This window comes from Haliaeetus albicilla, chromosome 3 (assembly GCF_947461875.1).
Source record: "Haliaeetus albicilla chromosome 3, bHalAlb1.1, whole genome shotgun sequence".
Lineage (NCBI taxonomy): Eukaryota > Metazoa > Chordata > Aves > Accipitriformes > Accipitridae > Haliaeetus > Haliaeetus albicilla.
In genome coordinates, this window is record NC_091485.1 from 63,161,371 (window position 1) to 63,188,991 (window position 27,621).

The 27,621-nt window shown below is 39.7% G+C and overlaps 1 protein-coding gene across 3 annotated transcripts in view; it reads left to right on the top strand.

Moving 5' to 3' along the window:
- The window catches only part of DEPTOR (DEP domain containing MTOR interacting protein), a 79,514-nt gene extending 65,166 nt beyond the window's left edge, over nucleotides 1–14,348 (top strand). For 2 of the 3 annotated variants that reach the window (XM_069779962.1, XM_069779961.1), the window contains exons 10-11: nucleotides 184–374; nucleotides 12,834–14,348. In XM_069779962.1, the coding sequence (XP_069636063.1) occupies nucleotides 184–374; nucleotides 12,834–12,897 (255 nt within the window). In that variant the 3' untranslated portion in view covers nucleotides 12,898–14,348. The remainder of the gene's footprint in view (nucleotides 1–183; nucleotides 375–12,833) is intronic. The other variant, XM_069779963.1, reaches the window with a different exon arrangement.
- The last annotated feature ends 13,273 nt before the right edge of the window (nucleotides 14,349–27,621 follow it).

Sequence of the window (27,621 nt, forward strand, 5' to 3'; positions counted from 1 at the left end):
CATCCTTTGCATTAGCACAGTGTCTTTAGGCTGATTGAAATCATTAAATGTTTTCTCAGCAGTCCTCCTTTCTCCTCATCATCGGGAATCCTGGTGCAGCGTTGTATAAGCTGCTAATCAGTCTCTCTTCTGCCCCTTTGCTGCACCAGCTACTCAATCTGTTTTATTCCTCTTCCATCGTAGAAGGCCTATCATTGTTGGACTTCTCTGAGTGTCAGGAGACTGTCTCAGAGACACTGTACCACCGGCCTGCTGATTGAACCTGCCCCATGGTGGTCACACGGAAGACACAATTTGGGTTTGGATTCTCTTCTTTACCCTGTCACAAACCCTCTATGCAACTACGCTGACTGTTTTCCTACCAGAATACATAGGTATAGTAGTTTGGGTTTAAACAGATGGAAAATGCCAACAAATCCGACATACTATCAAACATAATCAAAACATTTGATGAGTAGATCCATTTTGGTACCAGTACAAATGAAGAAACCTCTAGGTTTGCTTAAGTTTCCTTGTGTTTTGTGGGGCTGTGGTTCACAGTGTATGGTCTAGGGTTCCCAGTCTCAGAGCAACATGTAGATCCAAATTTACAGACTGGACCTACCAACTCCCGTGCAGCAATGTTACACTGGCACAGGCTCCACTGAGTTTCAAACTTCAGTTTGTACAACTGCCCTCTTTCTAAGCCATCGTCTTCCCCTTCCTGATGAGAAATTTGTGTTTGTATTAATCCCAAATACTTTCTTTGTGATATACCACTCTGCCATCCCTGCCCAGGTTGTAACTGTTCTGGGGGTAGAGACTTTCTATTTCCAATGCTACCATATTCCAGTCTCTGCTAATCTTTACCAAAATTATCCTCCGTTTTGCTCTGTTTTCCACTAATAAATCATTAGACTCTAAGTATGCCATTTTAAAGCCACGATAAAGCTCCTGTCATCTTCAGACATGCCAGAATTTCATCCTACGTTCCTACTTCTTTTGGTAGATCTCCATTTTTCTGCTTGTTTCCTTTGTTTGCCTTGCTTCTTTCCCCACAGAGTTGTTTAAGGATCAGTTTGTTTTGAAGACATCTCTTCTGAGGCCACAGTACTTCTACTGAAGTTGTTTTGGATGGTTAAGTGAAATCCACCCTTGTAAAGATGCCTCTGAGTGCACAGTCACCACCAAGTAGATGGGGTGCGGGACTGCACTTCTTTCAATGGACTATGGGCTTCTGTTCTTCTGAGTCAGTGAACATAAAATCACCTAAAAAAAATCAGACAGCTTTATACTGGACTAGAGACTAGGTGCTTGCTGTGGCTATCAGGGACTATTACATGATAAAGACATCAAAACTCTGTGTGTGAAAAGTCACCCCCCTGAAGTATAGAAAATATGGGAAAGAATCACTTTCATGCAGACGGGCAGTGCAGTGCTCAAACGTCACTCCAGCAGGATGTAAACTGCAAACTGCACACACGAAAGAAAACAGAAAAATTATTTTTCTGATCTTCAGTCCTGTTTTTGAATGACAGGGTCCATGATAGTCACTATGGAGAAAGGAATTAAGGCAGTGGGAATTCCTATGTAAAATATAAAAGGAGTTAGTTTAGCTTTTCTGAGTATAAATGTCACCTTTAACAGTGAATTTCCTTCCCCCCCGCCCCTCCCCCAAACTTATAGGGCACAGGTTTGCAAGGTTTTACTTGCTTATCCCAGACCTGAATTTTGGCCTGCAGAACGGTATTAGGTTTCCAATAACTCTGTGTGATTTTTTCTAAAGACTCTTTTAACAGAGAGAGAGTTTTACTGGGCAATAAAATGACTTTTTTTTCTTTACAACAACTGAAACCTTATGCAAATACAGAAAGTTTCATAATACCTCAGAGCTCCTTTTTCTGCATTCACAGCAGTTTAGTTGACATTAGAATTGAACTTGTTTGTAGGCCAGCCACCTAAAATGCTGTTGGGCAACAAGCGACCTACTATACTTGTGTCTGTACATTGGCTCCTTCTCATCAACAGCAAGTACAATTCAGAAAAAAAATTTGTTCGCAGGTTCATAATTGGAGGTCAGTGTTTTTTTTTTTTAATTTAGTCACATTATTTTAATAAAAAGTAGGTTTAAAAATTCTTTTTGAGTAAATGGTGTTTTATGGCAGGATAACCCAGATAGCTGAACACCCTGCATTTAGGAAAGTGTTTTCTTGATTGTTTCTGAAGTCTTACAGCTGTAGCCATTCAGAAGGAGAGAAAGCAGTCTTGGTTTCAGCTGCACTGTAAAACAGGGCTGTGCTTGTGTTTTGATACAGCTTCCAAATTCCAGCATGGTCTATAGCCCACTGAATGGCGAGATTTAGTGCCAGCCGGAACAGCTGGGATCTTACCCTTGCTTGAGCTTTCTTAGGCTATTGCAGGTCACTCTTAGGTAGTCCAGGCTCTCTAAAGAGAGGGCTGTCATCTGAAAAACTTATCTGCAGAATGGCTGAAATCTTAAAAAGTGTACCCTAAGTGTCTATAAAAAAGATACAAAATTTGAGGCCAGTACAGCAAATTGCTGGCATTTTGAACTGCTTTTGCTCTCAATTGAGGATGAAAAGCATTTTGTATTATTAGGTTCAGTTGCGATATCCATTTCATTTGAAGCCTTGAGGGGGTCCTTGGACGCTGTTGGGTTTACAGCATCGTGGCTATCACAGCTCTTTGCCGCCAGCACTTTGGGGATGCTGCTGCTCCCCAGCTGCCTGCTTTACAGACCCTTCCCCGCACTTCTCCGTGTCTTTTCTTGTTTCTGCTCAAGACACAAGCTGGCTTCCTTTCATGATATAAGCAAATGATTTGGGAAACATGTTGCGTTAAAGCCAAGGCTCTGTTTAGCTAGTCAAACACATGGAAAAACAATTGCACTTTTGTCTGTGCAAACAGAGAGCAGCTGTTTGTCTCCAATGGTGCAGACCGTTCCTGCTCGTTACAGTCTTGATACCAGAGGGTGCTGAGGGTGCCCTGCATGGGTCTGACTGCCCTTGTAACTCCCTTGTTTGGGCTGGTTTAGGGACTGTTTTTAACTAATATGGGCCTTAAACAAACTACATTTAGTTAGTTTAGCATAATTATATTTGACCTTGTAAGTAAACTGATACATAGTTTTTAAGTTCTTTACTCATTATATGTGTTTTTCTTTTAGCAACTCTAGTTTAGGTATAGATAGACCAGGAAAAAAAAAACCCCACAATAGAACACTAAAAGGTCAGCCCAAGCATAAAAAGACATTATTTCTAAGCTAAGACTCCATGTTCTTCTGCTACTGATGCAGTATTTCACCCAGAGCCACCTTTAGCCATTTGAGTTATTTAACATTTTCAGAGCTGTTCTGTGGTAGGTATCAAATTGCAGTATACAATAAAAACGCTTATAAAGTTAAGCATGTAGTCACTGGTTTGCTTTCCTGATGTGGCCCAGTCCAGCTCGGCTTTACCTGTGGGTATTACCCGCTGCAACTCCGATTAAGTCAGTCATTTTACACACCAATTCCCAATTAGGGCCATGAGAAGCAGTGACCTGTATTTCCCTACTCCCTATTTATGGAAGGTTTGCATTTCAGGGTATTAGGTCCTTACTGTTATTACCCTCCAGGTATGTACAGATAGCTTTCATTTACCTACGTGAGTAATACCCGTTTGCTGTGTCGGTGTTTGTCTGACCACTCTGTCAATCCATTGGGGAAACTGTGCCGCTGCAGAGCTGAGACTTGCATGCAGACTGAAAGCCACCCACCCCAGAACAAGAGTTGTTCTCATGGGCTATTAGGTCAGCTGTTTCCCCCTCTAATTTGTCCACTCTATTTGTGGAGTTTGCGCAGCAATGGTTTCATTCTATTCCTGTTAAAAAGAAGACTTAAATTTCCATTAATTCCCATCAGTGGGGGAGGGAGGGAGACAAGACACTATCTGAACTAATGATGAGGCCCTTTGAGAATCTAGGACTTAATTTTATGTTTTGTGAATTGTTATATTATGTTATAAGGTATTTTATTAGATGTTTTTATGTTTTATTTTTATATTATGTAGTTTTTATATGATGCTGTTTAATTTCTGATTTTTTTTCCAGTTAGAGGCAGATGAGTTTGGCATACTATAAAAAATTTAGCCTCTTTTTTAAAAACAAAAAGAAGAATTATGTAGTGAATGTATGTAATGAAAATATGTAATGAAGCCTTGCCCAGGCAAACAATCCATACCAGACTGCAGCCACAGACCAAGATGGAGAGCCAGAATTACACGCTTATGTTTGTAATTCTGCAAATGGAGTTGGTTTTCTCTGCTATGCATTGTACCATGCTCTGCTGGTATCCAGTTTCTAGCCCACTGATGGGACAGTGGGCCAGCTTAACACTGGTGTAAAGAGTGAACAAGAAATGTGTCCCTTTAGAGAGAGAATCCTGTGTTTATGCAAGACCTGGATACTTGCCTACTCCCACACCACCCACTCTACAGCCAATTACACATTTGCTAGAGATATTTACAGAGCTGAACACACAGCTGCAATTTATTCTGTTTCATCCAGTAACCTCAATTATGTAGAAAAGGACATTGCATGATTTTTAACCTTCTGGCGACACGCACTAGGTTTTGAATTGTTAGGTTTCAGCTTTGATTTATTAATCCTAGCAAGATTGCATAAATTCTTTAAAAAAAGGGGGGGGGGAGAGATAAAAATCTTAGCTGGAAACATAGTTTTCAGGACCTCTGATTTTCATCTCTTTTCCTCATTGCAGTGTGACAATGTGCAGAGTGGGAGCAAATACTTCAATGCTGCCTGTGTTTGCTTTTATTTAGGAGGTTAGTCTTGTGTCTTGGGCTCTTCTGTGGCAGCACGTTCAGCATCTCTGTAGCCTGGGGTCTTTGCTGAGCACAGGGATTCCTCTGCTTTATGGCTATGGGTTACCTATTGAAATAGAAGAGACCCTGTATCAGCATAAATGCAGGTTGTGTATGTAAGGGTGTAAAAGAAGTTGAGCCCTGTGCCCTCCCTCCTCCACCCTTGTTCTCCTGCCTCAGATTTCTCTGCGCTTGTTCCTTCTACCCTAACATCCATCTTCCCATTGATTTCACTGGGACTTTATGTTATCTGAAAACTTAAGCTGCAGTTTACTGATCTAAGTGTAAGCTGCTGCCAGAAAGGTTGATTCTATCTTCACCTCCTTTTCATCTCCCTCTTTCGCTTGCCTCCAGCCAGATACGTATCTATTGCCTCCTTCCTCCAACCATGTCAGGCACATCAGGGAACTTATTTTGCCTGGAGACAAGTCCTTTCATTTATTTATTTTTGCTGGCACGAGATTAAAAGGGAGCGGTGCCTGGCTTTGGCGCACTCCTCCCTGGAGCCAGCGCAAAGGGACTGGTGCACCTCTTGGGAGTGGAGGCACCAAGTCCTGCTATGAACCTTCCTCCCCTTTAGAAGAGGTTTGATATCCGGATCCACAGAGTCTTTGGCAATTCAGGCTGAGGGTATTCCTTTCTGCCAGCAGAAGGGGTTGTGGAGTCCCAGATCAGGTTACTGCTCCAGCTTTTAATAAACAAACCTTTTTTTCCCCACATTTCTTTTAAAAGTAAGATTAGTTCTTTACACCCTAAGGAAAGGGAAACATCATTCTCTGGTGTTGTCACTAAGGGTTTTGTGTGCAAACCCATGGTGTGGTGTGTGAAGTAGAAGATGATGATACGGTAAATAGCTCAGAAGATTTATTCAAGAGATCTAACAACCGGCAGGGCAACCCTGCATGGTTACCCGCTTGTAAATAGCTCCTTTTTAAATGGTAACTGAAATAAAAAGTAGAAGCAGTGTAATTTTTTGTTCCTCTGTGACAAAATAATAGCCTTAAAGGGGAGTGTTTACTTTCACTAATTTCTCAACTCCTTCATAGTTGATATTTAAACTAGATTTTAAAAAATGACACCTTGATTTCCCTCTGTTTGCTTCAGAGTGCAGCAGTGCTTTGGAGGCAGGAGTGGGAGCAGCAGTTCCCAACATTCCCAGAGGAGCAAGGGGAATGTGAGGGGAGGAAATCCCATTGGAAGGGTAACTCTTCCTTTAAAATGCTGGAAGCTTGGATGTCCCCTTCCGCCTTGCTGAAGGCTGGAAAGCTGTGTTTCAGATGTTACATCTGAAGGCACCTAAGCCTTCCTTCCCCCAATTTTGCTGAAATCTGTCAGCAAGACAAGAAAAGCCAAAGCAGGTATATTGCCTTTTTAAACAAGTGATGGTAAAGAGTATCTTTTCTTTTTTTGCTTTGCTTTTTCCTTCTCGGTTTCAGCAGTTCAGTAACTTTCACAGGTGAGAGCTGTGGCCATACCACAAGAATCAGCCAGTAAGTTTTCTGTCTTAGAACTGGCCCAGAGTTTTAAAAAGTATCTATAAAGTGTGAAGAGCTTAATGTGTTTGGTATTCTGCTTAAGACATCTCCAGGTCACTGACAGTTGCAAAATGTTAATCCTTCAGCCCCAATTTGCATGGGTGCCTGTAAGAAAGGGTTCTTACTGAGAGCATGGCCTGATATTTAATAGAAATCAGGATCTTGCAGGTCTCTCATGCAGATTACATATAGAAAATAGATGGTTTTGCTAACCACACATGAAGAACCTTTCCTCTGGAAGATCACAGTGAGTTTCACAATACCATAATGAAACAATTATAAGCCTGAGCTACTCAAACTGGCCAGCTGATCCTTGTCCCTGTAGGATTAGTAGGACATGAAAAAAGCATTTATTTATAATTATTGAGGATATCTCTAGAACAGAAATGTAAGCAGGCTGTTTCTGTAATGGATTTCATTTTAATTTTTATTAGCAAGAAGAAAACCCAAAACACTAACATTGGACTGTTCTTTTTGAAATAGTTATATTGTCAGTTCTGGTATCAATTTTATTCTGTAAAATTGTCAAAATACACTTTTCTTTAGACAGCTCTGAAAGAAGTTATACTTAGAAGCTTTTATTTTAGTTCTTAGGAAAATTGCTGAAGAACTTTCCAGTGTTGAAAATAACTCCTACATTTGCCTGAATTCATCATTTCTGTTTGATGCTAATAAGGTCTAAAAAAACAAGACCAAAAAGAAACCAATACATTTTTCCATGCATTTTGGGAATGGCTTGTCTTAAAGTAAAAATTATCTGTGTGACTTTGGCATCACATCAGATGATAAGAAGAAATAATAGTCAAGGGAGTGTGTCTTAAACTATCTGATAACTAATGTAAATGAGTGTGCGTACAAATAATGAACAGAGCAAAGGGTTAAATCCAGTCTGTCTCATGGTGGATGATTGAGCCAGCCCTGATCCGCACACAGCTTTCCCAACAACTGCATGTTTCCATGCAACATGCTAATAAGTTTTGAAGTACCTTGGTTTCAAAGGGATCTGCTTTGCAGCAGGACGTGGCCCTGCTTTGAGCTGCCAGCTTCTAGAAATCTGTTTCAGATCTCCACAGAGTCCAGGGGTAAAATCCTGGCTGCTCCAGAGTGAAAGATTAGTGCAAGGCTGGACTTCACTCTTTCTCTCGCCAGCCTTTTTTAAGATTTTCCTTCATGCAGTTGCCACATGTACAATAATATTCGCACCTTCAGTGGAAATGGATTAGTGGCAATGTTTTCAGCATCTCTTTATGCTGTTAACACTTGATGCCAGAGCGTCTATCAGTGTCAAACAGCCCGTGAAAACCTTGCGTTTTGGTTGACCTTGGTGCTGTTGGGGGAGAAAACTCAAGTGTGCTGGTAGAGACTTTGTGCTTTGCAGTCTTAGACCCTGAATGGTCCTATTGCTGCCCAGATAATTGGGTAAAATATCAGTACCGCTGAAAAACAGTATTTTTGCCACTAACTTTAATGTGTCATTGCATAATCTAGATTCGTATTCAAGAAATTCAAGACTAAGTTGTATTTGGTAACATTGATTTCTTTGGTGCCTATTTGATCTGTATTTGTAATAGTCTTTATACTTTCTTTCTTAAAGAGAAGTTACCAAAAAAAAAAAAACCAGGAGAGTGGATTCCGGACACTGACCTTGACACTGAAATGTAAATGATAAATCCACTGAGAATTAGAACCTTAACCCATGGCCACTGAAATGAGGTGCACGTTTGCTGCTGTGGAGAAGGGCAGTCCTCCAGCCCCTGCCCAGCCATGCTGCCTCCTGTATGCTGGCGCAGGCATTTGTGTTCCTCTTCATCTCGAGCTTTTTTAAAAATTTGTGTCAAATTGAAGTGACTGTGTAAGCATGGTCTTATTCTACTGTTTTGAGATGTATTATCTGTTGACTCTGCATAGCTGTTACTTGCTTCACGACCAGGGATGAACAGTTGCACTCACTGCTTCTTTAAAATCATATGCTTTCTTTAGGCCTGTCCCAAAGAACTTTGCAATCATCACTTAAACCAAACTCTGCAGTGGGAATTTCCAGCTCTTCATAATCTTTCACAGCACCCTTCTAAAACGTGTGCCTAGAAAAAGAAAGGAAATTTTAAACAGATTTTTATATTTATATATAATATTGAAAAAAGTCCAGCAAGCAAGGCCTGTCTCCACAAGGACGGGTGACTAAAGCCTACGGTGCAAACGGCACCTGAATATCCGAGTATCTGGGCTAACTGCCTATCCTCAAATAATATTTCTGTAGCATTCAGAAATATTAAGGTCATCCTGAGGCGGAATGCTAAGTAAGAATTAGTGACAGGTATGCAATATTTTTATTCAATAATTTGCTTTAAGGTAGTTGTGCAATTCCATGCTTATGCCTGCAGCAGGTCTCTGACATCCCTTGGGAGCATCCGGCAGTCATCCTCACCACAGCTCCTGATCAATGCTGGCTCAGCCATCCAGCCCCAGTGCAGGCAGCCCCTGCGAGGGAGCGGGGCTTTGGTTTGGCTGGCGGGCAATTCTCTTGGCAGGAAAATCAAGGGGTGTGGATGTACATCTCCAGGGCAGCTTGGCAAGACCAAGGAGGGGCAGACAGCCAAAGTTTGCTGTGGTGGGAAGAGCAATAACCAGTAAGGGGGAGGAAGGGTTGTACAGCTCCAAGTACAGCACAATCCTGATTTTGGCCATTAAACGTTATGGTAACTCTTTATAATTCCTCTCCTCACCATCTTCAGTTTGATGATAAATGGCATGACAAACCCTTGCTAACTTCTTTAAGCGATAGGTTCCCAGATCCCTTCTGTTCAAACGTAAGCCCAAAGTTGAAGTTTTCCTTTTCCTGGGAACACCTGGATTTGGTTAAACCTTCTGTATGTGCCAGTGGAAACCTGCAGAAAGACAGAGGTGCCTTTTCTGCTATCCCTACTTCTGTGGGCTGCTGTATGCCAAGGTGGGAAATTTAAATACTTAACAATAAATGTTTATTACTGTAACATTTAAATATTTGAAATTAATTAAGGGAGTCTTTTCATGTCAGTGTTGCTTTATTTAACTGTTATTGTTTCTGTGGTTTTTAGATCGTCACATCCTGACCAACAAAATGGTTGGAATTTATTCTGGGCTTTTCATTTCTTGAAGTCTGAGGGATGCTTATCTCCTGTCAAGTTCCTTGGAGAGCGATGAGGAAATGAGCAATAAAAGGCTCTTTGAGGGTCTTTTAACTTTAGTTTATTATCTATTATAGTTATTGATGTGTGGAAACCAACAGAGAAATTTTACATGTTTGTAGTTACAAAGCCCTTAACAGCTGTAGCTATGAGCTGAGCACTTACAGCTTTTTGAAATGTGTTTTTATAAATGTAACATTAAATCATCATGATTTTGTAAACCAGTCTCCTTAAGAAAATTCCTGAGATAATAATATGTGGGTTGATATACTCAGTCAGGGCTGGTTTGTGGGTACTTGCTTGCTCTCCCTCATTTTGTAATTCCACCAAGAGAGCAACCCATGATGTGGGCTTTTTGGGGGCAGGATTGATGATGGCCAAAATGCACAAAGCAGCATTGCATTTCATTTCCCCTTGCTGGATGCAGCACTGGATGGAAAAACGGGGTGGGGAGAAGAAAACTGGGTGAGTCGAGGCCACTCAGCATACTGAAGGGCCCAGGACTGTGAAAACCTCTTTCCCCTCATCAGGACTGGAGGACACAGCAAATGGCTCCACATTTCTTCATCCCTGAGGGAGCCGGATCTGGAATTTGCAGAGACTCAGCCCTTCTGGGCACTGCCCAAGTGATGGCCATGAAGAGAGCTTTCTGCCCCTACAGTGACTGCCTCTTTATTATCATCTCCTGTTCCTCATGGGCCTTTCCATGCAATTTTAGGAGAGAAGTACAGTCTTCTGTGCATTGTCCTCCTCCCTACATTTCTCTTCTTATCTGGCCTGGGTGGACTTTTTGCATCTAATCCTATCCACTGGAAATGGTGAAACTAATAAGCCATTTGGATCCAGTGCAAAGGACAGCACGAGGGGGACTGTTCTCAGCCTGTAGACATTGCTGATTAATAATACCGCCAAGGGCATACATTAAAACAAACACATCAAGAACGCAGATGTGTCAGCTCTTGTCTTTTGCATAAGAAATTCACTCTTTGGGATCCAGATTGCCGTTCAGGGCTGTGGTGCCTGTACCATCCACATTTACACTACTGCAGCCCTTGTGCGAGTGGCTGGCCAGTCTGGAAAATCTGTTCCTCTGCCAGGGACGTTCCCTGGAGGCCCCTGAATGCCCCTGACATGATCCAGCATGCAGATTTATCCGTCACACGCTTGCATGCCTGTCCCTGGCCAAACACAAGTCCCATGCATTGGGATTCCAGTAACTCAAGAAGTCTGAGAATATGCAGCAGTAAAAAAACCATCAGCCATTCAACTTCCAAAAATTGCATTAAGCCAGAAGAGACAATGTTATTTCTGCAGGTCTGTTTTAAATCAACCCAAATATTATTCTGGTGCCAGAGCTATAATTCAGTAAAACTTGATACAATCTTGGAAATCCATAGAAAGCGTTAGGAAATACCACTGGAAGTTAAGAGACCTATAGATACTGCAATAATCTACATTTTAAACTAAATAGACATCCCTCTTAAATACTAATTGTGGCACACAGCAGATGATGGTGGGTTACTTTTTCCACCAAAATCCTTAAAATTCAGAAGGCTTTGTCTGCCTGCAAAAACTGAACCGTTTTCCCAATGCTACTTGCAGCTGAAATATAGCATATGAATGTATAGGAAAGATACATCCATACTGCCATGGAAGTTGGCTAAGTGGTATTGCTGATTGCCATACTTTGATGATCATTTAGGCTACCAGTAAGGTTGACTTCCAGGATCTTCAGCTCTGCAGAAGAGTTCTGAGGGTAAGGGGTAAGGTGCAAGACAGAGGTCTGCCCTCCCTTCAGGGACTGCTGCTGCCGCTCTTCCTGTGCAGAGGCTCTAAGGAGCAGAGATTAAAATCATTGGTGGCATTTTTGATGAAATTTTACATTTTTGGATTGGCTTTGCTTCCTCTATAATTTTCCTTAAATGGAACATCGATAGGTACATTCTGTACATTTTGCGCAAATACAAACTGAGTTTCACCACACGTTTTACTTGAGAGGGAAGGTAGTTGATGCACAAAAGTTAAATGACTTGGCTTGCGAGAAAATCTGTTTTAGAGCTAGCACTGGAAGACACCAGAGCTGCTTCCCACCCCTCCTGCATACATTTCTGTGTTGTGTTTCTGCCTAAATAGGAAAGGTAAAAATATAAAATAAAGCCTGAAAATTTCTAGTGATACTCTCCTCATAGCTTCTTTCTTACAGCCTCAAGATGACTTATGAGTAAGATAACCTTCTAGTGAATGTATTGTTTTCATTGAAACGTCAGGATGATATTACTGTTGCTTCAGGCTCCACATTTTTATCATTAAAAACACAGATCTAGACACTACACATTTTTGGCCTTTTTACCAATACCATAATGTTATGATTAGATACAGAGAAGGCTTAACATTTCTGAGGAATCAGTACTGTTATCTTTCTTTTCCTCCTCTGTTTTTTACAATGGTGATGTGACTTTTTCTCTGATTAACTCTTTTAAGATATACAGTGGTGTTGGTCCGAATATTTCTATCAAGACTTTTTGGACAGAAGACGGCCTCTGATGATAAAAGACTTTCAGTGTTTGAATTTGTTATGGCTTTTAAAAACAAAATATTAGCATATTTGAAATTAATTAATGAGCCATACTTGCTGAAGAAAACCAAAAACCATTCATATAAAAAGTAAATCTGTGTAGGAATGTCTTCTGAAAATGGCAGTGACATCTTAATCCATCCTACTTAATCTTCCGTGATATTATTTCATAGAATTTGGATCCTTTGGGTTTGTGTTGTACCAGTGGAGGTTTTGGCACTGAATCTAGTGAAGTCATCATCCAGACCTTGCCCTGAGCCTGGAAACATGATGCATATTTTTACTGTAGCTACCAAGAACTGTCTAAAAAGGTTTCTATGAAAGTGTTTAAGACAAACTAAGGATAATAAACTCTTTGCAATGGCCAGAGCTGTCTTGTCCCACATTGTTTGCAATGCACCATTGATATCAGAAAATATCACTGTTCTAAGAAAAATATCATTGTTATAAGAAAAATGATTGATGTAGGACTTCAAAATTCCACAGATTTGAAAGTTGCAGTGATATTGCAAAAAATTTTACAGAAAATTAACTTGCCAGATTAATTCTAAGAAGTGTGTTTTTCTTAAGAATGCTGAATGAGATGGTATGAAGAGTTATGGAGGTTTTGCACACTCAGGAGTTGATAGTACATCTGTGTAAATAACCTTACAAAAAAGTGTAATGCCTAACTTTTTTTGCTGGTCACTTTTCTCCTCAGGTTTGCCAATTTGTTGTATCTGTCAATGGCCTCAACGTTCTCCATGTGGATTACAGGACAGTGAGCAACCTCATCCTGACCGGCCCTCGAACGATTGTGATGGAAGTGATGGAAGAAATAGAATCCTGAGAAGGAAAAAAACTCTTACTGGACATTTTTGTGAGAGAAATAGTGGCGACCATGGAGCAGCCTGACACAAGGAGGCAGAACGTTGCTGTGTCTAAATAGATGATTTTGCTTTTAGGGGAGGGGGGCTCTCTTTCATTTAACAATAATAGCACTGGTGATTATGCTAAGAAGTGAACAATACATACTGGCCTATTTTCACTAGGGACTTTTCTTTGCCCGACAGTGACAAGGTTAAGGCCTTTAGGTTGTCTTTCCAGCCATGCCTGCATCGGTCAGAATGGTTTCCCACCTGAGAGGCCATGCAGTCCACCATTGGATCAAAGCACTTCAGGAAATGAAAGAACCAAACACCGTGGGGTCAGGATGTCACAGATGGTTTGCATGACATACTTATGTTGGTAAACATCCTCCTGGTGTCCAGCTTTGTGCCAGGAGCATGTGCTGTCGCAGTTGCTCTCTCCTTGGGCTGAGGGACAGCTGACTAAATGCTGGCTTGATTGCAATCGAACACAAACAAACTGCAAATGCATGAAAAAAAGCTGTCCATTCTCTGTGGAGGGTACTCTGGGACAAATGTTTGGGCCTGACCGAATACATGGATTAGTCTAGAAAGAAAAATCATGCAAATGGAAAAGCGTGCAGTACTTTCACAAAACCTGTCTTTGAAAATCGGGCTTTTTGTTTAGATGCCTACGCACTGGTTTAGGTGCTCAAGTATAAAAATGTTGATCTTGTTTTTTTCCTTATCTGTAAAGGAAAGGTGTCTTGGCCTTGCTGTTTGTCACTTTGCAGAAATTTTGGACACCTTTATTCCTAGAAGAAGAAGATTTGGTGGGTTGAAGTGGGAAATTCAGTGTTAGCATTAGCAATGATACATCGAGATGCTCCAGTAGAGAAAGTACATTTCAAATGGAAGCAATGTACTTGAATGTACATTAAGCTTGTTAGCACTTTCCAATCATCAAATGTTCTGCAAACTACAGACTTGCCACATGAATTGCATTTGACACTATTACTAATAAAACATTGTATTTAACTGACTCTTACTCTTTTTCAAACAGGATTTCTTTGTTGATGAATTAATGCATCAAATATTTTTAAAAAATGTATAGACAAATTCCATATTGTGCAGAGTTAGGTGACTCCTCAACTCTATGACAAGAGGACTGCATGGGTTTTCTTTGATGTTTGAACTGAATAAACACATCCTTGTCCACAAACTTATAATCACATATTGCAGACTTTATCTGCTGTCTAAATTTTACAATTAAAGCTTGACTTTCTATATGAGCATACCACAAATCCTTCAATTACGGGGTGGGGAAAGTATTTTTTTCCTCAAATAATTTTGAAATATGTTTTATATTAAAAATTGTTCTCACTAAATACATTGCTCTTGCAGTATGTTTTTCCCTCACTCAAACACTTCTACATCAGAGATGTAAAAACAGCAAGTCTTCAAAATCACATATGCCTGCAGCTTTGTAGGTAGAAGTCCATGTGTTCTTTGTTTCTGATATAGTATATCTGTGGTTGATTCTTCACCATGAAAACTTCTCATATTCCACTAGTATGCAGCAGTGCAGGGAGGTATAAAACTGCAGCTGCGAACTTGATACTAACAAGGGACAAAAATGTTTGGAGGATTCTTTCAATCTGTCTTTTAGTATGACAGTTGTTTATCCTGATTGCACCCCAAAAAATTTTGGTACACATGTATAACCCATAGCAGATTATACTCTACAGTTCATCTAAAATAAACAGTTCAGCACATAATGTTATATGAGATTGTAACAACTGTTGATGGTATCCACTAAGAACAGTTGGAAAAAATCCTGTTATCCCAGAAATGTGTCAGTATGATACAAGTTTTTGATTTTGTGAATCCAGGAATGCTTCTCTAAATACTCCTTTCTTTTCTCTTTTCTTTTTCTTTTTCTTCTCTTCTCTTCTCTTCTCTTCTCTTCTCTTCTCTTCTCTTCTCTTCTCTTCTCTTCTCTTCCCTTCCCTTCCCTTCCCTTCCCTTCTCTTCTCTTCTCTTTTCTTTTCTTTTCTTTTCTGCCTGGCTTGTTTTGGTGGCTAGGTTGGTATATACTTTGTACCACTTTCAAATAAAAATTCTACGTTAGGCTAGGTTAAATATTAAAATGTGAAGTATTTCTGTAGCAAAATGCTAATGATACTCTCTAATGCCATCATGGATTCTTCTGTCTTACATCTCTTGCCTTAGTTAATATTCTGCTACAAGTTCCCTGTAGCTTACAGATAATTAAGAAACTGGGTCAGAATTTAGCTTAATAATGCATTACAGAGTGCACTTCAGAGTTGAGCAGAAAGAGTGGGAATGGGGGCAGGGAGAAATCTCTGCATATCATTATGTTACAGATTGGAGATGGCATTTTCATTTGCAAGATACATTAGTCTCTATCACAATTGGAGCACCATTACTTGCCTGCTGTTTAATGGGGATTTCCATACTGTGTTCTCAACTAGATTGGCAATACGGAATTTAATTAATTCTTTCCCTCTTCAATGTGACAAAGGTTTTCAAATTATCTCTGGTATGAAATTTTGTATTTTTGGAAAAAAGGATGCAAAGCTAACAATTAAGCTATGAAATGTATCATTTCTAATTAAATTGCAGTCTGTCTGCACATAGTGATACATACCATCCAAGACAGTCCACAGGAGTCAGTGTCAAACTCTCACGCACTTCAGAGGGCACAGAATTTTGAGTATAATAGAGCACCTTGCTTCCTGCAAAGTACCAGGGGAAATGTAAGATTATTCACGCAAGTGAGGCATTTCAAGAGATGCATGAATAGCGCAGTATGAACTGAAGCAAGAAACCAGAAAGGAAAAAAAACCCTGGCATCAGCAGTAATAACTTCTTTAAAAAGACAGGCATTTTTGTAAGACTTAGTCTCTTAACGTGATCATGTTTTTGGTTACTATAGATCTTGTGAGATCCTCTAATAAATCTTTATGCCTTAATAACACAGATTAGTGCCAGTCCTCTGCACATGTACATTTGCAAGTCATTTATGGAACATCTTCAAGCAATATAACAGTTAATTAAACTCAAGTAGCAGTTAAGCTAATTGGAGCATTAATTCATTGCAATATTTCTCCTATTTTTCTTCTGTTATATCTCCTACAAGATACACCGTTTTGATTATCAAGATCAAATACCATAAGTATACTATTGAACACAACTGGTTGCACAGCTAGTCCCATGGAAAGCATTTCACTCATGAAATAATGCAATAATCAGGTGTATCAGAATTTGATTGTCTGCATTTTAGGTCTTCAAAGAAGCTGAAAATTAAATTGTCAGCATTGAAAAGACACAGTTGTGTCACAGCAGCATCTGCAATACAAGTGGGTCTGTCCTACTATCCTCTACCGTGAGATTACCTTCAGGTAGAGGTTTGGGAGGAAAAAGTCACACAGTAGGAGTGTTTCTCTTGGTATTTTCTTCCTTTTCTGGTTATATCCTCACTAATAACTACAGAGTGCTAGGGACGTGTCAAACACTGTCCCACAATTACTGGTTTAATGGTCAGCATGTCCCCTCAGCATGGTCTAGACCTCTGAGAAAATTGCCTGAGCGTAGTTCAGAGAATAACATGAGATCAGAATTTGGGCATAGGGGTGCAGGCTTTGTTGTGCTTAGGACCAGAGAATGGTCTCTATACTGATTTGATGTACTAACATAGATGTAGCCAAAGAGAGTAGTCTGAGGATGAGGAAGAAGGAGTGACTGACTTCTTTCTTCATCTGCACTGACAGCTATGATACATGGAGGTTTCCTTTTCCCTGTGGATGGAGACAGAATGATCAGATTATGGGGTAATGCTCTATTAATTTCAGATAACACTGAGAATTAAATACTAATTTTTAATGTTAATTTTGCTAAATAAGAATTATTCTAATTTTAGAGACAGGAAAAACTGAGACAGTATGGTTTGCAAAAATGTTTGCCTAATGCGAGACAGACTGAGAAATCAATTGTTGCAATTATGAGTATTTTCTTCCTAGTGTATAATTAGAACTAGATCACTTGTATAAGCGAAAAAGCATGTGTATGTCGCATGTATAAGTAAAGCTAGACCACACCACTCTTCAAACAAAGTGAGAGAATTTCTAATCTTTTACAATAAAACTGCCATTAAAAGTTTCCATAAATCATACTTTTGAAATTTGTCTTTCTTTATCTGGTGAGTGATGTGGCTTATATTTTTCACTTTTATGTGTTACTTATAAAAACACAAATAGTAACTGCCAATGTAATAATTCCTTTTGTATACACACAGTGCAGATAAAAATATCATTGATGTTCCAGAGAAGCTGAGTGATTTTAAACCATTAGATTTCTCTACAAACTTGTACATAAATAAATATTTACACATCCATTTTTAAAATGAGCCATTAATGCAAGACATAATCTAAGAATGTCAACCAATGTCACGGGATTCAATGATACAGTTAATTTTTACTATAAAAAATGTTTCATGCATAGCTACTTAGTCTTTATACTTGCAGTTCCTCAGGAAAAATTCAGAAATATTCAGAAGGGACTAGCTATATCTGTCAAACGGAATGTCTACTAGAAAAATGGCTGTTGTTTTGCAGTTAGGTATCCATGCTCATATTGTCCATGGGAGCTGTGAATTTCCAGTACTGTTGAAATTCAAGTTGTATAGGCACACACTTAAAATTAAATGCTTAGCTTCAAGAGCACGTGTTTGAAGCAGGCACTGTATGCTAGGTAGCACAAATCATTGTATTGCCTTGTATATGAAAATGCTGCTATACATGCATAGCTTTCCCATCCTATGTCACCATAGCGCTCGCTGAACTTAAGAGTACAACAGTTGCCTACTGGCTTTTGCATGGCCTTGTCAAATAACAATCATTTCTTTTCAGAATTTGCAGGTGATTGGAGCCATAGGAAATTCCCTTCTTTTTATGTGCATCTTCTTGCTTCTGTTCCTAAGGCGATTGTACCCAGAGACTTCTACAAAATGGTCTCTAGATTATTGTACGTGGACAGCTAGTGGCATGCCGGCCACTTCAGAGAGGTATTTACATTGTGCCTGAGCAGCTGGGAAATTCTCCCACTGCTCCTGCTGCTGCAGCTGCTGCATGCACCCAAGCAGGCCAAGCTGAGGAACACTGGTCTAAAGGACAGCTCGTGCCCACCAGACTGTTTTGCCTCTGCCAGTGAGTTATGGACATATTTTGTTTTCTTTCCTATTCTTCTACTTCTTTTGTCACATAGTTAACAATGGTCATACTTTCTGCTTCCAGCTCAAAAATTGGTTCTTGAAGGTCTTGATGGCCCTGCTTTCTCTGTGATTTTTACTGGTCTGTTTTTGAGTGGCTCTTTAACATGATCATCATCACTAGCTTTTCATAAATTAGCAGTACTTATTTATCAAGCCTAAGATTTCAGAAAATGGGTGAACTGGATGCTGCTTTACTATCAAATGATAACTAACATGCAAACAAAGCCTTGAGATAAGAGAACAAAATAAGACAAAGTTACCATAATGTTGAAATAAAATTAATTTGAGGTATAAAATACCACCACATCTACTCTTAACAAAGCTTCATATGGTTCATAACACAGTATGGGCCATAGCTTTCATGGACTTTCTCAGATTACAGAGAGAAAAGGTGAGAGACCTCCAAAGAGTGTTGTTTTCCTTCTGTCCTCTGGATGAGCTATCACAGACTCTCTGCTGCTTCCCTCCACCACATCCTGGCTGGAGCACCGCCTCCCAGCCACAGCTGTGCTTAGAACCACATAAACCCATGTCTTCACTGCAAACTGTAAATCATTGGAGAATTCAATCATAAGGATTTTTGTTTTCCTCTTCAGGTTTTAGACTATCTTGTATTAAACAGAAAAATAATTAAAAAATTCTCCCTCTATTCTATGCTTGTCCAATTAGAAAATGCTCTTTTTCGCCCCTTATATTTCCAGTGGAACTTGTGATGAACAGAAATCATACTTTTCTCTTTGTGCCCAAGCATAAGTCAGGGAATACTAGTTCTTACCTGCACTTCTTAGGCAAACTTCCACTGGGTCTCCCTGGGAAAATTTTACCTGAGCAAAACCTGCAATATGATGCCTATTACTAGATTGTAGCTGGAAAATACATAGTATGTACAAACCATTAGTTTTTGCAAAAAACCCAAGTTAGCTTGTTTTAAAAATCTTGTTGATGATTTTGAATTAGAAGCAAAACAAGTGTGGAATCCAGAGGAGCATCCATCAGGCAGGTGCAGTGATAGGGTGTAGTAGGGAAAGGTTCTGTCCCGTTATCTTTCTTAACTGCATCACAGAGGAGAAAAATATTGTAGTTTTATGACTAAATTTACAATTTACATTCTTAACCCTGTCTTCTCAATAAGAACAAATTTGTAACTAATACTTGTGCATTTAAGAACATTCAAGCATAAAATGCACTAGATAAGAATATAGTAAAGCTATATGTTTGTTTGTGAAATACTTCAGTTTCAAATGTAAGAAGCTACCCAAACAAAACATTTCCTTTAAAGAAAAAATTGTCATTTACATTATGAAGTAATTAAAACTTTTTTAAAAAATCTTTGATTTCTTCATAAAATATTTATATATATGTGCAAACACTGTGTGTATCAACTAAAAATAAATACACATGCAGTTAAGCATGCTTGACCGAACAACTGCTTTGTCAATGGAGTCCAGCAATGGGGCTAAGCTGAGCTCTTCATGTTTATTAGCAAAAGTTTAATTAAGCATGATGTTGAGCAAAGCCTGGGAAATATTAAGTGATTTCACTTGGAAGAAGTTCTTAGTAGTTTTCAGGATCAGGAATCCATTTAATTTCTGTTCTCAAAGTACCCTAACATCCTTGCTTTACCTGCAAAGTATTTCTAGAAACAAGATAAGATTTTCTTAAAACTCATATAAATATTGCAGATGGAACCCACTAGCTTTTATGGGTTAACTTGGAAAGGAAGAAACATGAAAGTATTTAAGATCTTAATGTCACATTTTCCTATTGCCTGTTTTGTTTTTATAAGTGTTGTCAGGTCAACTGCTTTTTGAAGATAACTTATTGCACCCTTTTGTTTGTTACTGCAGTTTGGGATGTGTGTGTGCTTTCTTTGTTTTGCCAGAATCAGCAAGATCCTGTTGAATATTAAAAAAATTCAATAATTCGTTTTCCATTACACTCCAGCAGGCAAATCGCCTACTACAAAATATGTTTAAAAGAAGCATTTACGGAAGGGTGCTGAGTTACCCTGTTACATGTTTGATTTTCATGATGAAATATGTGTTACACTTTTTAAATTTTGTTTCATTACCCACTGTACACGTATCTGCATGATTGTATTATTGTTCATTCTCCTAAGAGATTATTTTCTGAGGGTTATTGATTCACCTTCCTTATAGCAGCATCAATATTCCATTCCAGAGACCACTTAAATATAAATCCCATTGACTTCATCTCCTACAGAGTCACAGAAAAAAATCTTTTCTTCTGGTTCAGTTGGAAATTGTATTTGGAAGATGAAGGCACAGAAAACATTCACCTTAACTCTTGCTGATTAGTGTTTCTTTTGCAAAAAGCAGACAATGCTGTCTTAATGTGCAGAGCTTCAGGAAGCCATGTAATACAGGAATAAAAATTTTATAATTAAGGTCAAATTGTCCACATTTTAAAGGCTCTTTGATGATACCCTTTTCCGGTAGTTATCATGATTAACTCCTAACAATGGGTTTGTAATTGCAAAGATGACCTTTGGCACGTGGGCTAATGCAGTGCTCTTTTTGCCAATCTGCAGATAAACTTTTTCAAAGCATCACAGCAGGGTGATGGCATCTACTTCTACTTAGCTAATTGGAACCTGAACTCAGAAACCAGGGGCTTGGTTCTGTTCCATACATGTAAATGTTCAGTGCCATCAAAGATGCTTTAGGGTATTTGAAATATTCTTATGGGATAGAGAGGACTTATGGGAAAGCCCACGCCTCTTGAAATCACGTCTAGAGACTAAGTCTGAGAGGATGTCTTAAATATTGTAGGATACTTCAAATAGCACTAGACACCTATGTGTGAACAACTGAATGACATCCCTAATACCACCACTTAATATCGGCTAATTCAACTGTCTTACTGCTGGTAATTTTACTGGCGTTACCCAGCTGTATATTCAATTAGCGCTTTTGATGGGAAAGAACTTCCTGCCTATCCAGCCAATCCTCTGAGAAGTCGTTGCACAATTGTATCATGCAGAACTGAATGTGATGATGTGCTATTATTAAATGTCCCAAGAAATGTGTCTCCTTTTCCTTTCCTCTTATGCTTTTTGTCAAGATGCAAAGTGGCCTCTCACCCAAGGACAGCTTTGTTTCTGAATTGTCTATTGCCAGTCAAGGGGACCAGAGCCATTTGTCAGTTGAGCTGTAATCTGTATGTATAAATGATCCTACATAATTACTCTCTCTATGTCTCAGCAGACTCTTCCTGCTTTTTGGGTGTTACTGTTTTGAAGTTGTCCTGAAAAGTACTAATTTCACCCAAGGAGGCACAGCAAGGCAGCAACCTGCTCCCATTAGGGAAATGGGATCTTAAGAACGAGTAGCAGCTACTGCAGCCACAGCAGATGAGAACAGAGGCAGCAGCAGCTGAGTATTTCCACTTGAAACTGAGTTTTATTTCACTGCTTGCGATATGACTGGTATTGTAGCTCTCAGGTGTCCTGAAGTATTTATACACCTCCAATATGCTTCAGTGATGGCTCTCCCTACTATGTCCCTTGCACCACAGTCGGTCACGTATCTCAGCGTTTGACATCTCAGCCCTTGGTACAAGGATAGCTTCTGCTCACCCCCTGCAGCAGAAGGGGCACTGTGCCAGCGCCCAAAACAGAACGAGGAATTCAAAGTGAAATTTATAGAGAATTTAGGTGCTGACATAGGAAAAAAGTTAATAAAAAATACCTGTTAACCCCCACGGGTGTTTAGAGGGCCACCAGCATTGACGATTTCAGCAGTAGTCACCTAACGCGTTGTGACCGTAGCCCTACCAGCTGGCTTATGCGCCTCCATGTTCAGCAGGTTTTACAACTGGCAGCACATCCTCGGGCCCCCCGCTCCCACATCCACCATTCTCCAAGCGTCACCAGACGAGCTCCTGGATCCACGGTAGAGAAGGTAAAACCCAGACAGGCAACCTGGATACCTAAGTCATCCAGGAAGCCTGTGGAGAAGCAGAGCTGAAACTTGCTCTCTCAAGGCCTTGGCCGGCTGGCTGCCTGCTGGACCACCCTTCTACGCCACAGGCCTCAGAGGGGCAGCAAGGCGCCCGCCCGCTAACGCAAAAAGACAGCAGTCCCCTGTATTGACCGCAACCCACGGGCTCCGTGGCTGTGGAAAAACACTACCGTCTACGTATTTTGAATCTTCGGTAGCCGTAAATATGTTGTTTGCGACCCTGTATGTTCAGTTTTGGCAGGCTGTCATCACCAGTGTGCCAGGTACCCGCCACGTGCAGTCAACCTGCGAGCTCCTCAGCTCCACAGCCCTCTCCAGGCCCCTTTCCAAGCTTCCCTTCCTCCCGACCTTTCCGAGGGAGAGCCTCCCTCTGCAGCACGCCTCAGCGCCAAACTCCGCAGCCTGCGGGGTGAGCTTGCTGAGGGCTGGATGAGGCCCCGGTCCCCGGCGCGTGGGAGGATGTGGAGGCCAAACGGCAGGCCGCCTTGCGCAACCGGCCCCGCGCTGTGCAGCCAGAGCCATGTTTGTGCAAGGAGAGCCACAAAAACAGTCTGCGGTTCATAGAGAAGCCGGTCGTGCAAAACACCCTCAATAGCTCTTTCGGTTCAGGGCTTGATTCGTCTGGCACGTTCCGGCCCATCGCTAAAAAGCAAGCATCGGGAAGCCCACAGGCTTTTTTGGAGGAATAACGTCATAAGTAAATAATGAGTATTGCTACAGTTCATGTAATATTTTTAGTAAAATAAGTGGGAATTTGTAAGTAAATATGACAGGTTAACATCTTTTGAACTATGATGACTGTAAAATGTGGGTTTCACTCATGTAAAAAGACTGAATGATGAAGAGTTCAGGTGTTTAATTTTACCCCCATCAATAATTCTATTACTGACATTAATCACATATAGAAAGCCCAATAAATCTTACACGCTCACTAGGCAAGTGAAGAAAATTAACACTAGTTTAAGAAATAGTGTTGAAAATTCTTTGAGAATGCAGTTAGGCAAATGACAATAGTGAATATAAATATTTATGGTGAGCTTCTGTTTTATTTACCCACTTGAAAATCGGGAACGAATCCATTAACTGTACAAAAATGCCACTTGACTATAAGAGTAGAAGCAAAATTACAGTCTGACCTTTTATTGGCAGGTTGATTTTAACAGCAGAAAGATAAAAGACAACTCATATTTAGGAAATTATTTTGTAAATCTGAACTGGACTTGCCCACCAAATGCAGCCTTGGTTTAATAAGAAATATTATGCAACGTGAGAAGCACAGATTTGACTATGATGATCCTCTAAATCACACTAGGAAAAAAAGACAACAAAAGAGAGAGCAGTGCTCATAGTGACTACTGCCAATACAGAATTATGCTGTCCCACTAAGATACAAGGTGGTTATTCATCATCACTAAAGCACCAAGTCTTGTTTACTTATTTTAACAGGTTACTTTAAGCGTGGCACACTAGGGTCTCACCTAATCCTGTGAACCCAGAAAAAAATCATGGCACTGCACTCTTACAGTGTTCCTCTGCTGAGAAAATTGTACATACTATGAAATATTTTATAAGTTTTATGAGGAAAATTTTTGAAAATGAACAGAATGTACATAGCAATCTGAACTTACTTGCCCTGTCTTGTGGTTGTAATACTTTGTGAACATGGCAAAAGGCCATGGGTGGAATTTATTTTAGAAGATAAAATATAGGAAGAATGTAGTGCACTGGAGAAACAAAGGTGTTCTTCACTTTTTCCCATTATTTCTTTTTTTCTTTAGCGTGCAGGCAATAACTACGCAAGTTTTTAAAATTATCAGCAGTTATAATGCAAAGAAAATGAACTTCAGACAGTAGAGAAGGGCAGAAACATGATTTTAGGAAATTTACCTTTATGCTTAACAATTGTTGTCAGTAACAAAATGCATCGTTACTGCCTGTTCTTTTACTGATACAGTACAGAAGCAGCTAATAGACAGCATGACCTGCTGGAGAACCACTCAGAGAGAGCTGAGCCTGAAGTTACTGAATTTCAAAGGTGCTTATAGCTTTCTTCGAAATAAGCTGACCCCATCCTCCCTCTTCCCTACCAATGAGTTTTGCTCTTCATTTTAATGGAAAACAGTCAAATCCCGACCAAGTTGCTTTTATCATTACATAGATTCAAGTCCTTATTGTAGACTCCTACAGTTTGCATATCTTAGGTCCAGTGAAGAATCATTTTACTGAGGAAGACTCATTGCCCCCAAACCCCATGCTCCTCCTATTCAGCTTCCCAGGTAGGCTTTCCAAGCTGGCAGTCAGAGCAGTGATAGATAGCAGGGAAGATGAGAGGGGGAGCTTTCCAAAGATTAATGTCAGTCAAAGAATAGTCTGACTCCCCCATGGAGAGTTACCTGTGCTATATGGGAGACAGGGAAACAGGTTATTCCTTTGGCTGGCTTTGGGAAAAAAGAATTGAACAGGATAGAATAGGATCATGATCCATCTTGATTTAATTGATCTGCTGTCTAATTGTCTGTATACTCAGTCTCTTACCCAGGCTAACATTAGCTCTAACGAACCAACATATGCAGAAGCAATATAAACATACGGTTTGCTACTACAAGGACTCACATGCTCGCTACTCAGTGCAAAAGCATTCAGAGCTTCCAGATTTTAAGGACTAATTCTCCAAGTCAAACCTTGCTAATATTTGAAGGGACAGATTGGCTGATGTCCCAAACACCAGTAACTCCTTTCATTCTGCTGAATAATAATAATAATAACAACACCACCACCACCACTAGTACTACTACTACTAATCATCATCATCATCATCACAACCACCAACATTGTGAAATGCCCTGTGGCCTAAAGCAGATGTTTTGGCTATTCTTCCAAGACTGCAAACCTTGGGACAGAGATTTTATTTGTGCTAGATAGTGAAGAACATCTACTATTCCACCAGCATCTCTGAAGATTGTGCTGTAAGAAACATTGTGCTCTTCAAGGCTTTGTTTTCTGCAGGGCCCTGTTGTAATCTGACTTACCTTAAGCATTGTGCTAATTTAAACAGGCCATGGACAAGCTTTTTTCTGTGAACCGTAAGATAAATAACATTACTGTGGCCAGTGCCACTATTACAAGAACATTTAAACTAACATTTATGAAGGACGGCACTGGTAAATTAAAGATTACAGTAGGACCCAAACAGCAATAATTTAAAGGGAACAGCAAAAAACAGATGACATGCCGATTATAGTACTTTGTCAAAAAGCCTAAGATGAAAAGTCAGTGACTACAGTTTAATGAACAAAAAATGGAAAATGGTGTAGCATCATGAATGGAGTGTTGCCAAATGTCCTATTTTTACCTGGGTTTTGTGAAGAACATGGATTGAGGTGATGTTCAGTGCAAGATCCACATGCTGCAAAAACTTGTACAACTGCATAAAATATAGCCTCTGAGTGTTGGGGGGGGGGGGGGGGGGCTAACCCAAAAGCTTTTGAGATGTTATCTGCTTTTTGTGGTTGTAGACTGCTGCCTCTCCTTTTTTTCAGCTTCCACATTCTTTGTCACAATACCCTATAATTCTTTAAGTCATCAGATAATTGCTTTGGAACATAATTACTGCCAGCTATTTGTTTAAGGCTAGTATATACACTTGCTTTCCTCCTCTGTAATTTCCTGTTATTTTTGGCTTTATGTTTAAGGTACTTAAATCATGTTCAATGCGAAGTATCCAAGCACTTCCTGGGTGCATACGCAACACATAGAGCTAGTTCTGCAACATGTGCAGAGCTGAACCAAAACTTTGCCTTCTTCTTCTCTTCATCCCAGCAATTCTTGGCAAATCTTGAGACAGCGAATGGCCATCTCAGCCTTAGGGACAGCTTATTGACAACAGTCACACATACTCTTGCAGCGTAGGTACCACTCTGAGACTTTAGCAGTAATCCTGAGCGGCACGGCAGTCCATCCCATGGTAGCACCTTCTTCTCCGTAGAGGAGCTTCATATGAGTCAGCTTTGGCTGAGTGGAACCCTTCTGCACAGAAGCTGAGTAATACAGGTCTTTACAGCTGATAATTCCTTGACTGTTACAATGTAGATCAAAGCACGGTGACTATTGAAGTGTTGTGTTTTAGCACACAGTACTTGAATTTGGAGCCTCAGAAGCTAGATAGGTTGTTAATACACAAAAGAGATTTTTGTCCAAGACTGCCCCCCTCTGTTATTGCTTCACAACTGAAAAAGAATGTTTAAACCTACTGTAAATTCTTCTTGTACCTGATAAGGTGAGATTTCCAGTGTACTGATCTTTAATACTGATATTTATTGAAAAAAATTAACTGACAGTTATTTTGGCTGCTTAAATGCCCCTGAAATATAAAAATGGAAGGCATACTGAATTTCTTCAGTAAGTATTTGAGTGGGGGTAATTTTATTAAGCTGTCTGCAACAAATAAAAATATTAATGTTTCTCTTGGTTTTCTCCATTCACAGTTTGTATAAAATTACTCTGAAACACAGGCTACAGTTTTTTACAAGAATAGCTTTTTCTTTGGCAAATTCAAATCGCAGTACCACTTTTCTTTTGTAAAATTTCTGCTAAGGTAAATTAATATTTTATGCATGGAAAGCTAACTTTATGTTTATATGCTTAAATAAATATTGGAAAACTAAGTCTATTCTTGAAAATTCCAACTGTAATGCTTAAAAATGTGTAGGGGAACAAAGCACCCATCTCTGAATTTCATCATCCACTTCGAATCCCTTGAAACAAAAGCAGCAAAGAGAACCAGGCTGCTTAAAACTGAACAAAGGAAACAGTTTAGATGAATAAAATTTGTGAGAAGTATCAAGTACTATCTTAAAGGAGAGTTTTGTTTGGGTGTTTATTCAGTGGCAAAAAACTCCCTATGTCTTGTCATGCAGTATTATTCTAGGAGATAACTCTATAATTATTTTTCAGAGTGTAATGAATAGACATGCTTTTCTAAAAATTGCAAATTAGAAAAAACTGAAAATTCATAGTGTTGCATTAATTGACCAGATGGAAAAATGGATCATTGGGCAGCATTTAACAAATTTTGTTCCTCACGTCAAGCATTTTACTCTCATGGCCACATGTACTAGAAAAGTGCTTGAAGTAGATTGAGGCAGACCAGAGATGTGTAATTATAGTGTTCAAGAGTGTATAGGGCAGGAGCTCAGACAAGAAGCTCAGTAGGAGACAGACAAGAAGCTCTGCTTCTTTTAGGAAATAGCTTAAGATACATGATATTTGTAAAGGAATTCTTCCTTGTTCCAGACATCTCTTGTATTCTTTACTCAAGGTATATATTACAGAGACCACTGTGGTATTGCTTCCAGCTCTTACTGGGTTTAAATATTAATTTCATCC